General features: G+C 35.4%; 1 protein-coding gene across 14 annotated transcripts in view; it reads left to right on the top strand.

Moving 5' to 3' along the window:
- The window catches only part of DMXL1 (Dmx like 1), a 77,400-nt gene that overhangs the window by 51,745 nt on the left and 12,895 nt on the right, over positions 1–12,760 (top strand). For 11 of the 14 annotated variants that reach the window (XM_038125216.1, XM_038125225.1, XM_038125218.1 and 8 more), the window contains 7 exons: positions 4,346–4,509; positions 5,457–5,596; positions 5,928–6,013; positions 7,925–8,126; positions 9,381–9,498; positions 10,717–10,779; positions 12,612–12,698. In XM_038125216.1, the coding sequence (XP_037981144.1) occupies positions 4,346–4,509; positions 5,457–5,596; positions 5,928–6,013; positions 7,925–8,126; positions 9,381–9,498; positions 10,717–10,779; positions 12,612–12,698 (860 nt within the window). The remainder of the gene's footprint in view (positions 1–4,345; positions 4,510–5,456; positions 5,597–5,927; positions 6,014–7,924; positions 8,127–9,380; positions 9,499–10,716; positions 10,780–12,611; positions 12,699–12,760) is intronic. The other 3 variants (XM_038125220.1, XM_038125222.1, XM_038125226.1) reach the window with 1 other exon arrangement.

The raw sequence follows: 12,760 nt of genomic DNA on the forward strand, positions 1-12,760 counted from the left end.
AATGGAGATCAAAAGCTAAAAACAGTAATTACTCTGAACAGTAATAATAAGACTATGCATGCCTTCTCCTCCTTGCCTCCCTTCCAATCCTTCAGTACCTATTTCAATGTGGGTGTTGATCTCCAAGTTTGAAACTTCTTTTAAGAGATCATAACTCCATGTACAGCATTGGTCAGTAAAGTTTATGTTATTTCCCTTTCTGCTCTTTGCTTTAGTTGACTTGAGTGTGTAATAGCTTTGAATATAAAATTTCACTTAAGTAAATCTGATCTTTCTGTTAGACTCAAATGGTAAAAACGGGAATGAAAAACCAGTATCTGGTAGTCTTATAAAGTCCTAACCTCTATTAGGAATTATTTTTTATGAAAAAGTTTGTTTTGTGCCTCTGTTGCATAACAATCAGACGGAACAAAGCAGTTTGAAAGCTTTTCAGTTACTATACTTTTCAGCTATGCTCCTTATTTTTGCAGTTGCAGCAAATTATTTTGACAAACAGAACTAGCACATGATGTTTTGTTTTCCAAGAGGCAGTTATCATTTGAAAAAGAACCTTGTTGTTGATTATAGTAGATTTTTTTTTTCAGAATCACATTTACCTTATTTTCCTTGAAAACTACCTACGCAAACTGTTTTATAATTTACGTCTATATAGAGATAGTAAGTTCTTTATCATCCAAAAGGTTCTTAAGGAAGAATTTGCCCTTTTTTTAACAGTTAGAAATCCATAGTTTCATTTCATATATTCAGTTATTCCATGCTGCAAGAGCAAATGAAAGGAAGTGGAAAGCAATCTGCCTTTTAGTTCTTCCTGGGAACATGGAAAGCAACAGATCTTTTCATTATCATTGCACGTCTTAGGACCCAACAGAAATTAAAGGACTTTCCTTGTCTGAAATAGTCCAATATTCTTGGGAAATAACATGAATTTTACTTTTGTCTTATAAGTAAAATGGGAGCAAAGATAAATGTTTCAAATAAAAATCAAAACAGATGTGAAAGATTTTTAATTAGAAATATATGAGAAATTTAAAAGTGTGTGAATTTGTTAATTTGAAATCTCAAATGAACCTTAACAGGATTTTTAATGTGGTTAATTTCTTTTAGAATGTATAAAAAGAAATCTGCATTAGTAGTGTTTGTCAAACTTAGGTGGTTTTTCTTTCATTTTCTTACATACTGAATTTTTTCCAATGGCTAGCCTGCAGTATTCTTAAAAATACAAAGAGTGATCCAATAGAAAGGAATAAAGTAATTTTTTAATAAAAAGGTAAAAACTTTTAATAAAAAAGTTTTTTTAAAATAAAACTTAAATTTTGAATTCTGCTTAGAAAAACAACCTGCAGGTCTATAGCCTATACTTGCTCATTTCTGTATCATGCAACACTTGCTCCTTATTTCATGCCTAGTGAATTTCTTTATTTTAAGTAGTTGCTAAAAATTAGCTAAAATTTCATAGTGATGCATGTGCATGCTCCTTAACTGATAAGTTTTGAATAATGTGATGAAAATGCATTGTACTGCAGTTATTGTGGTTTTGACTGTTAGTGCAGGTAAGTGGATTACAAATACTATGCCTAACAGGAAAAAAAATATGATACAGTATAGAAGTGCAGCACATAGTGTTTTGATATTCCTGTTTCAATATGAAAGATGGGATGACTTCATCTTCTATTAGATTCTATATATAAATTGTTTTGTGGCTGTTGTGCTTTAACCCCAGCCATCAGTCAAGCCCCAGGCAGCCACTCGCTCACTCATTTCCCCACTGGCAGAACGAGGTAGGAAATGGAAAAGGTAAAAGGGAAATCTTGTGCATTCAGACCAAGACAATTTAATAGCAAAAGCTGTGCACACAGCCAAAGAGAAGCAGAGGATGAATTCACTGCTTCCCAAGGGCTGGCAGGTGTTCAGCCAGCTCCTGGAGAGCAGTGCTCCATCATATGCAGTGGTGACTTGGGAGGACAAACACCTTGCCTCCAAATGTCCTCTCCCTTCCTCCTCCTTCCCCCCGCTTTATGTACTGACCTTGATGTCACAGGCTCTGGAATATCCTTTTGGTCAGTTGGGTCACCTGTCCTGACTGTGTCTCCTCCCAGCCTCCCAGACACCCCCAGCTCCCTTGACAGGGCAGAAGTGCAAAAGCAGAAAAGGCCTTTCCTCTGTGTAAGCCCTGATCAGCAATAATAAAACATCTCTGTGTTATCAACCCTGTGTTCAGCACAAATCCAAAACACGGTACCTCTTCCCAGCCTCAACCAGCACAGTAGTTCAGCTGATTGGGATAATAATGCTTATCTTCATATGTAGTCAAAAATCTTTCTGAATCCTGGAATAACATGTTTATTCCTGATCCAGAAATGACCAGAAGTAATTAATAAATTCCATTGACTAGTGTGAGTGCAGAGCATTTGTTCCTTGGAAGAAAACAAATAAAAAATGGCAAGGTATGGAAATCCTGGAAGTTTTTGGGTTTTTTTAAATGCATGTAATGTCCCAGAGTTACAACTGTACCGATGGCTCAGTCTATGTTATGAGCAAGTAAGTCTTACATATGGAAATAAGTGTTTGTAAATTGCCCTGTTTTTCTTTTGTTCAGAGTGTTAGACGTTCCGTTTTCAAGTGATTGGAATACCCATAGAAGTTTTGAAGGACATAGTCTTTCAGACACCTAGCAAGACTCAGAAAGTCTCCAGTGGATAAAACCCTAAAAAAATAAGGGTATAGGAAATACTTCATTATAGTTTACTCCAGTTTACTGCAGTTTATTTTACTCCAGTTTACTTCAATACTTCATGGTTTACTCCAGGAACAGATAGATGTGCTGGCTCTTCTTTTATCATCCTCAGCATTATTAACAGGAGAAAGCAATTTTGGAAGCTTCAGTGGTTGTTAGTTTGTGATGTTCATGTTCGTTTATTCTTTCAACTGGTCTGGCCCAACATGTTGGTGCTTGAACTCAGTGATATCTGTCCCTCAGGTGAGCTCTTTTAACCTACAGAATTGCTTTCTTGGGTCATACTTACTACTGCTGTTAAGGCGGCCCATACTCCCCTCTGCTTAAGAAAACTGACTCAGCTAAATTGGCGTTCCCAGTTTTGTGGACTCCAAAATGATGTTCAAAAAATCAACTTCCTTTTTATCTTCATATTTAAGCTTTCTTTGTTTTACCTAAATCTTGAACCCGCTCCTAGGTTTCACTGTAGAAACTGATCTCTGTACATTCCATGTATCTATTTGAAAACAGAATTTAAAAAATCTTAAAAAAACCCCAACCATACAGCAACAATAACAAAACAAACACAAGCTCCACCTTCTACAAGCAAGTAGAAAATTGATTCAAGTCCATTTTCTCTGTTATGAAAGATGGCCAACAAATCTCCAAATATAGTTTCTTTTCTCCCTTGTCGCTTTCACTTCTGATGTGTTCTGGAGAGTCAGAACACTGACTATTGGTGACAAGTGACAATTGGTATCATTCTTCCTCTACTAATAGAAAGGCTGTATTAGAGTTATGATTCCTAACAAGATCCAGAAGTATTTCAGGGTGTGAGGGGATACAGATATGTTAAAATATTCCTGAAATCTTAAATGAGCTATTTCCATCAGTACTGTAATAATCAAGAATGGAAGTAAAACCTTCCATTGATGCTTCTTAGTTTGAAAGAAGTCAATGTTGGGGCAAGTGAGGGGAACCTCTCTACTCCTAGGATTTAGGGTGTTACTGCAAATAATAAATCTTTCCCTGTTTAAAAAGTTGTATATTAGATTATGTTAGTTAAAATGTTATCTTTTATATTTGCTGAGGAAATGTATTGTCAGGGCATGCAGATTTAGCAGAATTGTACTGCTTAGGAAAAAAAATACAGATCTCCACTAGCGGGACACATGGAGTTACAAGTTGGAGCAGGAATGGCAAGCTTACATATTTGCAATATATATTGTGAAAAACAAGTCTCCTGGCTTGTCTTAAAAGCTAACATAATCAGTATTCGGTAGTTCTTATTAAAGTAATTTATTTTTGCAAGATCGTTGGCTTGATTAATAATATTTGTCACCTTTGTAAAAAAAGATCCTCTCATGCAGTTATGAGTGTATTATTTGCGCAGGGAGTTTTTACATTCTGGAGTTCTAGTTATATATTAGTTTTATGTATTTGAAGATTAGCGTTCTCTGTGTATAGTTGTTACATAAAACATGTAAAATTCTGAAAACTTGTCATGATGGAAATTTTTACTTTTCATTACAAATGTGTAACATTTATTACATTTGTTACTTTTTTCATTTATAAAGCAATAGGAAGGTAGAGAAGGTTTAAAGCAACATACTCTATTTTCTTCTCACATAGATGATGGAGAGAAACAGCAAAAACATTACAGGCTTTCATCAAAAACCTCTCCAAAGGAGAGTTCTCAGTTGCCTGCATTGCCATTGGTAGACCAACAATCATCATCTTACAAAGAAAGATTTATCCCTCCTGAGCTTAGCATCTGGGATTATTTCATTGCAAAGGTAATTTTTTGCAGTTTTGACAATTAAGAGTCTTCTATCACTTCTGGATTGGTAATTTTTCTCTTCTTAGTCATTATTCTAGGTACTGATGTAATAGAATCTGCTTGTTTTTGTTGCTCATGTTTAGCTTTTTCTAAATGGAACCTATACATATTTTTGAGACAGCTTTCTTGAAAACTGTTATTCAAATTTTTTTTTCAGATAATGGTATGAACAAATCACGTTTATTTTTACAATTACAGTGTACAAATGTGTAGATAATTATGGATCAGGTGTTTGGCAGAATAAGGAAATGTGAGAAGCCTTTATCAGCTATTTCAGCTGGGTGAAATATGGGCATACCCACTGGAAATCAAATTATCTTGCCTTGTTAAGTATTGTGGAAGATATTTCTTTCTAGAAAGTTACATACTTCTGTGGAGTTGTACACGCATTTCTATATCAAGTGTTATCTACATAAGTAAAGTAAGTGTATTTTAGGAGCAAGGACAGAAGAGAATGCAAATACTGAATAGCACAGTGAGGCAATGATAATGGGCTGATCATAAATATGATCAGGGAGAAGATAGGATTTCTCTGAATTCTTAGAAGAACTGAAGAGAATGCACCCTAGTGGTTTTGGCTTCTCTCTGACAGTCTCATGTGTCCCACATCTGGTTTGGTATGAAAATAAAATAAGAATTCAAAAACAGTTAGTGTTTTCATTTTCAGCATTAAAATTGTTCAGTAATGTAAAAAATAGTTAAGGTGTTAACTTACGTATGTAGTGCTTATGGACCATTACCCTTTTCATGAGGTACAAACTCCAAATGTTAGTAAACAGAGTAAGATGGTACGTCTGCTTTTTATAAAAAGCTTTAAGCATTGTAATTATTCAATTTTTAAAAGGTAATTTAGAATGAGATGTTGGCTAGAAGATATTTACAGAATTTTGTTGAAATTTTTAGCCATTTCTTCCATCACAAAGTAGAGTGGAATATGACTCAGAAGAGAGTCAGGAAAGTGATGAAGATGATGAAGACAATGATGGAGATATGTTTGCATCAAATTCACATAACCAAGAGCATTCTAATTCAAATTCTTACAGGTAAATAACTCTTTAGAATGCACAATGTTTTGCCATGTCTAGACTTGCATTTCTGCTTTTTTATTTTTGAGATAATGTACTTGACATTTTCATGTATTACCCAGTAGTTAATTAGCTGTAGTTAATTTTCACAATAATTATTTTATTCATATTATTAGTATGTGGTGTAGTGATTTTTGAATTCAAAGTACCTATAATATTCTAAAGTATGGTTTGTAGTTTTCAGTAGTTTATAATGAAGATTTGAAGATCTAAATTTAAAACCTAATATTGAATAAGTGAGAAAATGATTTTCCTATTAGTAAATGACTTACTAGTGCTTTCTTGTTAGTTGGTCACTGATGAGATTGGCAATGGTTCAGCTGGTACTTCACAATTTGAAGATTTTCTACCCTTTGGCTGGACATGATCTTTCAGGTAATAAGCAGCAGAGTTGTCTCTTCATACCTAATCAGCACATTAAAATCAGCAATGTGTTGAATAATATGCATATGTTGTAGCTTTCAGTTCTTAGTTTTTTAGTGATATGGGAATAAATGTTCTGATACTGTTTATCATAAAGCAGGTATATTTATGAAATTACATGGTGGGTGGCTAAGATGAATGGGTAATAAACAATGCTCAGGTTCCCAGGTACTTATGTTTTCTTCACTTCTTAGTCATGTAAGAATGTTAGCAATATTTATTTCCTGGTGGAAACACTATATTTTTTCTTTAATTGAAGTAACATCGTTCCTACTCCTTGTTTCATAGACTCACAGAATGGTTTGCTTTTGGAAGGTACCTTTAAAGGTCACCTAGGTCCAACCCTGCCCACCACATCATGGACAGGGGGATCTTTTACTAGATGGTGTTGTCAGAGCCTCATCTGATGTGACGTCCCATGTCTGGGGCATCCACAACCCCTCTGGTAACCAGTTCCAGTGTCTCACTGCCCTCATCATAGTAACGTCTTTCTTTTATCTGATCAAAACCTACTACCTTGGTGTGAAAACATTACTCCTTGCCCCTATCACTGCCGGCCTTGGTAAAGTCTCTTTATGTCTTTCCTGTAAGTCTACTTTAAATATTGAAAGGCTGCTGCATTATGTCCCTGGAGCCTTCTCCAGTCCAGGCTGAAGAACCACAGCACTCTCAGCTTGTCTTCACAGGAGAGATGTTTCAGCCCTCTGACCTGTTTTTGTTGATCTTCTTTGGATCCCCTCTACAGGTCCCTGTCATTCCTGTAGAGGGGTCCCCATACAGGGATATGTTATCCCAGGTAGAGTGTCGCAAGAACAAATTAGAGGGGCCAAATTCCCTCCCTCACCCTACTGGCTGCTCTTTTGATGCAGCCCAGTGTACAGTGGGCTTTCTGGCCTGTGAGCCAAGTCATGCCCAATTTTTCATCCACTGGTATCCCTAAGTCCTTCTCCACAGAGCTGCTCTCAGTCTGTTCATCACTTAGTTTTGGTACTGGTGATTGCCCTGAGACAGGTGCACTTGCCCTTGCTGAAGCTTTTGAGGGTCACATGGGCCCACTCCTCAGGCCTGCCAGTGTCCCTGTGGGTGGCATCCCTTCCCTCCAGGTACTCAGCTGCACTGCTCACCCTAGTGTTCTCTGCCAGCTGCCTGCAAGTGCCTCTCACTACCTCTGCCTGTGTCATTATTGGAGAGATGGAACAGTACCACTCTCAACATGCATCCCTGAGGGATGACACTTGTTACTGATCTCCATTTGGATGTTAAACCATTGAACGTAACTCTTTGGGGGATGTCATTCAACCGATTCCTTAGCTGTCAAACAGTCCATCCTTTTTGCTCCAGTGGAAAGGCAAAGGTGTTGTGTGAGACACTGTCAGAGGCCTTACAGAAGTTAAAAGTAGAGAACATCGGTTACTCTTTCCTTGCCCTCCAGGACAGTCAGTTCACAATAGAATGCCACTAATAGTTCACAATAGAATGAATGTTAGTTCACAGCATAGTCAGTTCACAATAGAATGCCACTGATTAGTTGGGCACAATTAGCCCTTTATGAAGGTGCATCAGCTTTCTCTTATTACCTGCCTGTCATCCATATTCCTTGGTATCTTCCAGGAGGATCGGTTTTATAATGACCCACTCCATGATGTAATCTCTCCAATATTGGAGAAATCTGTTCCTTTTTTTAACAATAATAGCCCTAAGCAGTTCATTCTTTTATACTTGCAAGTATCAACTTGAGGTTTGAACAAAGCTTACTTGTGGAGATATTCGAAATAAACTTCAGCCTTCACCTGCTGGAGTTATCTTTATCAAAGTTATAACAGAAAGGGGAGGGATTTTATTATTATTTACTTGTCTTTCTAGAGCTTCCAGTTAGCTCCCCGATATGCCATGCAGTTTTGAAAACTTTGCAGCGCTGGGAACAAGTTCTTCTCCGACGTCTTGAGCTGTATGGGGGCCCACCTCAACATTATATTTCGGTTCATGCTTCTGAAGATGCCCTCGCTGCTGGTCCTGCATTGCTTCGCCACAAAAGTTTACTCGAGCCTACAAACACTCCTTTCAGGTGAGTCTAATTTCTGTAAACACTGACTGTAATATCTTTGATATAAATGAAGTATTAGGTTGTTAGTGCACATGACAGATTGCAACTTCAATAACTATGTGCAACGAAGGGTACATGTCAGATTTCATGTATCTCTGATTTGAAGCAAGAGCAGGAAAAATGCACCACAGTTTCTAATTTTTTTAATTTATTTTACTTATGTTTAACATGGATTTTGAGTGTCTCTGGAAAAAGTATGCTTTTATAAAGTAAAAAATAAAACATACACCTTGAGAAATAATTATGGATTAGTGACAGTGAATTAAATAATTGCCTCACCTTTAGAGGTAATAAAATTAACTCACAGTCTTATCACAGTCTTATTTTTACCTAAATTCAGAGAAGAAGTACTTATTATTTATAATATTTGCATAGGTATGACTTAACATAATTGCATGTCAGAAAAGTGTGCTCAGTCTCTCAAAGTGTAATTTTTAAATAGATTTCTGCCTTTTTAATGTTACTGTCACTTGTGGATTTCAGAATACAGAAAGTCTGGCTTTTTATTGTAAAATATTTAATAATGGTCACACTTTCAGTAACTCAGGTTGATTAAAAGGGACCAGTTTAACATATATCTGCTGTCTGACATTATTTTTAAATTATGGTTTAAAGCAATTCAGAGTTTGATGGATTTTGGCTTGTCATAAGCAGCTATATATAGCAGCTGTATTTGTATTTATAATTTTTTGCTTGAATGTGCCATTCTAGGGAAAAGTATAAACATGTGAATTTTGGTCTGATTTTATAATCCTTCTAATTTTGTTACTAAAAAATCATGGATGTTTCAGAGAAGTTACACATCTGATGATGTGTTCCTAGCAGGATGTGTTAGTCATTCATTGTCCATGTGAAAGGATCACTCTTTAGGACTTAACAGAAATGATTCATATTGTAAAGAATGAGCTGGACTAATAAATAATCAGTATGCTGCTCTTACCATTGTGTAATCTCTTAAAGAGATTTTCTCACTTGTCCCAAGATAGAAGGAGAAGATGCTGCATACTCTGATTCTTCTTCCTTTTGCACCTCCTCTCATGTGTGGGTTTTTCAGGAAGAAGGTATTAAAGTGCTTTCAGATTGGTCTTAGTATACTGTCTATAGCTCTATAGTTTTACTTCAGCGTTTCTTCTGACTATAGCTTGATTAGAATATAAAATACTATTCTCTTGTGTAAGTATGAGCACGATGCATTTATTCAACTTCGTTCTGTAGATCCCGCAGTCATGTTGCGCTGTCTGTGAAGAGACTCTGGCAATACTTGGTCAAACAGGAAGAAGTCCAGGAAACTTTTATCAGAAATATTTTTACTAAGAAGCGATGCCTAAATGAGGTTGGTATGGTATATAAAATGCAGAAAATATTGCAGGTCAATCTGTCAACTTTTATTTAAGTTACTTGGCTGGCTTGTTTACTTCTGGTGCATGAATGGTTGTCATGTACTTGTCAACGACTCCAAATCTACAGTATTTCATACAAAAAAATACTGGTCCATTGTTTCATAAAATACAAAAATAATAGACTTTGACTGTAAAATGACAACTAGCATGATGTTGCTGCAGTCAGTTTCTTCTTTAGGATCAATATAAAAGGTGCCTCAAAAGAAGGACAAAATGGACCGTTTCAAAGATTAAAACCAGTAATCCTAATCAGACAAAGTATTGAAGTTTTACTTTGTCCTGCTCATGCAACAGTTACTATTTCTGTGCCTGATTATTTGTCACAGTGTCTAGTTGGATTCCTGTTCCAGATGGAGTTAAATGTTTTTAAATTTTGGTTCTGTAGTGAGCTTTTGGATTTTTTTATCTCACTTTACTTATTTTTCTTAATTACTACTGCTCCTAATTTTGAAAGAATTGCTGGTATTACAGAAAAACTGTAGCATAGCAGAAATGGAGGAGAAAGAAGCAGATGTGAACAAACTAAATAGGCAGGAGAAAGAATATTCATGACCAGTAAAGCCATGACAGTGGAGAGTTCTGTATGACCTCACCTTTTTCCTGTCACAACTAGAATATTAGCTTGTTTGGGTAATGTTGGCTAATTGTGTTCACTACAGAGTGCAGTTAAAAGGAAATTTTTTTCTTTTTGCCATTAAAAGTGCACAACTTCTGATCATATCTTATGTCAACACAGCCTTGTTATGGACAGCTGTATGGAGAGGTATTTTGGAAAATTTTAGATGTGCTTTGTATGTTTCAAGGTAGGCTCACAGCCTTACACAGCATAATTTGCTTTATTTTCTATCTTGTTGCTGCTTATTTTTAAGTGTAGACTGCTTATTTTTCAAGAAATTTTACTTTTGGGATGGACAAGGTGCTGTTACAGTACAGAGTAAGTAAATCTGTGTATTCTGTACTGAAAACAGAGTTTAGAGTTTGTTGATTATTCTTAATATATAAAATATGCACCATGTGTGTGCAGACAGGCAGTTGTGTTTCAGTTGTCCTATATTGGGATAAACAACAAGGAATGGAGGATTTCCTTTATACCATCCATGTTATGTCTTATCTTTATGCTTTGTTTTGTGGTATTTCTTTCCTTGGTGAAGTCATTAGAGGAGCACAATGAAACCATGAAAAATTCTGTGGTGGAGGAGCCCATCATCAATAAGGTACACAGTAACAGTCCTCAAATTTATTAGACCTAACACAATTAGGATTTTTTTTTTTGTCTAAATGGTGCTGGTCTCACTTAAAAAGAAGTCTTTGCTCACATAGCAAACAAACTTAAAAATTTAAAAAATGCAAGGGATTGGGTTAAACTGTTTCAGAGTTTATCTGAAACTTAATTATCATAGCTGCATCAACCAGGTACAAACAATATCTATTATCAACTTCTGTAGCTTGGCCAAGTGAAGAGCTGAAGTTGAGATTTGCCCAAGTGACAAAAATTCAGTAGTAGTATGATACACAGTACATACAGAACCTTTGATCAGCATGAGCCACAATAATTGCTTTTAAGTGAAGGTGGTGAGCTGCGCTTTGAGCAGTTTGTTAGCATGATATGAGTTTGCTACTGAAGGCTTTTACGGAACCTTATTTAAAAGATGGTGACAAATCAACCCATATAACAGTATTTTAACAACCATCTTGAAAGATAGATGTGACATACTGAAAATGTAGAGAACTATGCCTAGATACTCAAATGAATACCATATTCCTTTCTTTTACAAAACTAGTGCAAAGACAGAAATGTGAACACTCTGGCTTGGACTACCTCATTAATATTATTTATGTGATAATGCAGTATTAGCAAATAGGTAATTGGAGCTGGCTGGAGAAAAAATAATTCTATTTTTTGTGCAGGTTTGTTCATCATAAGACACAAATCATGGTTTTGTATCTGTTTGCCACTGCAGTTTTGTCCAGTGTTATATACATAAAATCAATAAAGTATCAAATTTTTTTTGACTTTTAAAAAGGTATTCTACTTCTTAGTCTTTAACAACAGTTGTTTTAGACTTTGTGAAAGACCTTTTTCAGTTCTTTGACAGAAAAATCATATTGTTTTTCAAGTAAAATATTATTGTTTAAATCTTTCAAAGCACAGAAAATCAAGAATTTGATGATGAGAAGCTTGAAATAGTTCTGACATAATTTTTTGAGTTTTTTTTTTAAATTAAATATTACAGTTGTAACTCAGGTTTCAATTCTTAGGTCACCGTTAATTTGCCAATGTTATTGTTTTACTGTAAAATTATTTTTAACAGTTTGTGTCTGTAATCTATCAATTTAATTCTTTCAGTGCTGAGTTCTTTAATTTTGAAAAGGACTGCTACAGTGCTGATAAAGTTAAGTGTTTTGTTGTGTGCTGGCATGTACCTGATTGCATTTTTAAAATACAAAATTATAGACAAATTCAAATCCAGCATTAGATCACATGGGAAAAAAAAGTGATAGCAAAAGGTTTGTTGTTCTAACATGTACAGGATTCCAGATTTATGTAATTTGCAATAATTATGATTAGATGCACTGATGAAGTTCAAATTCATTTTCCTGTTCAGGAGCTTGCCTGAACCTTCTTTTGAACTATTTCATCAATTTCAGTGGCAAAAGGTGATTGCTAAGAGCAATCATAGACTTGGCAAACTTTTTTGAAGCAGAACATCAAAATTCAAAATTTTAATCAACAGTGTGCTGCATGTAGCCTTGCTGGTTTTCAGCACCCCTGAAAAATTTGAAAATGAATACAGTACTCTGCTGTGACAAATTACATTTTCTCTGTTGCTGTGGTAATCTTAACATGGAAATGGGAAGCTGTATTATTATACACGACAGGTTTAGCATCATTTTACAGGCTATGTTTGTTAAGTTTTCTTTGAATTAAAATTAAGGGGAAAAAAATTTCACACGTAACATTGTTGGGTATCTGTACTTCTGGTAAAAAGTAGTATTGCACAGAAGTTTGCATTTAACAGTGTTTGGTTTTTTTTTTTAAATACAGATAGAAACAGATTTGGGATACCCTGGTGGCAAGGCAAGAATAATCCATAAAGAGTCAGACATCATTACTGCTTTTGCAGTCAATAAGGTGAGTATAAAGGAGGTAAAATAACCTAATTGCTGTGTTTTCCACCTGATACACAGGCACAT

Source organism: Motacilla alba, chromosome Z, assembly GCF_015832195.1.
Source record: "Motacilla alba alba isolate MOTALB_02 chromosome Z, Motacilla_alba_V1.0_pri, whole genome shotgun sequence".
Classification (NCBI taxonomy): Eukaryota; Metazoa; Chordata; class Aves; order Passeriformes; family Motacillidae; genus Motacilla; species Motacilla alba.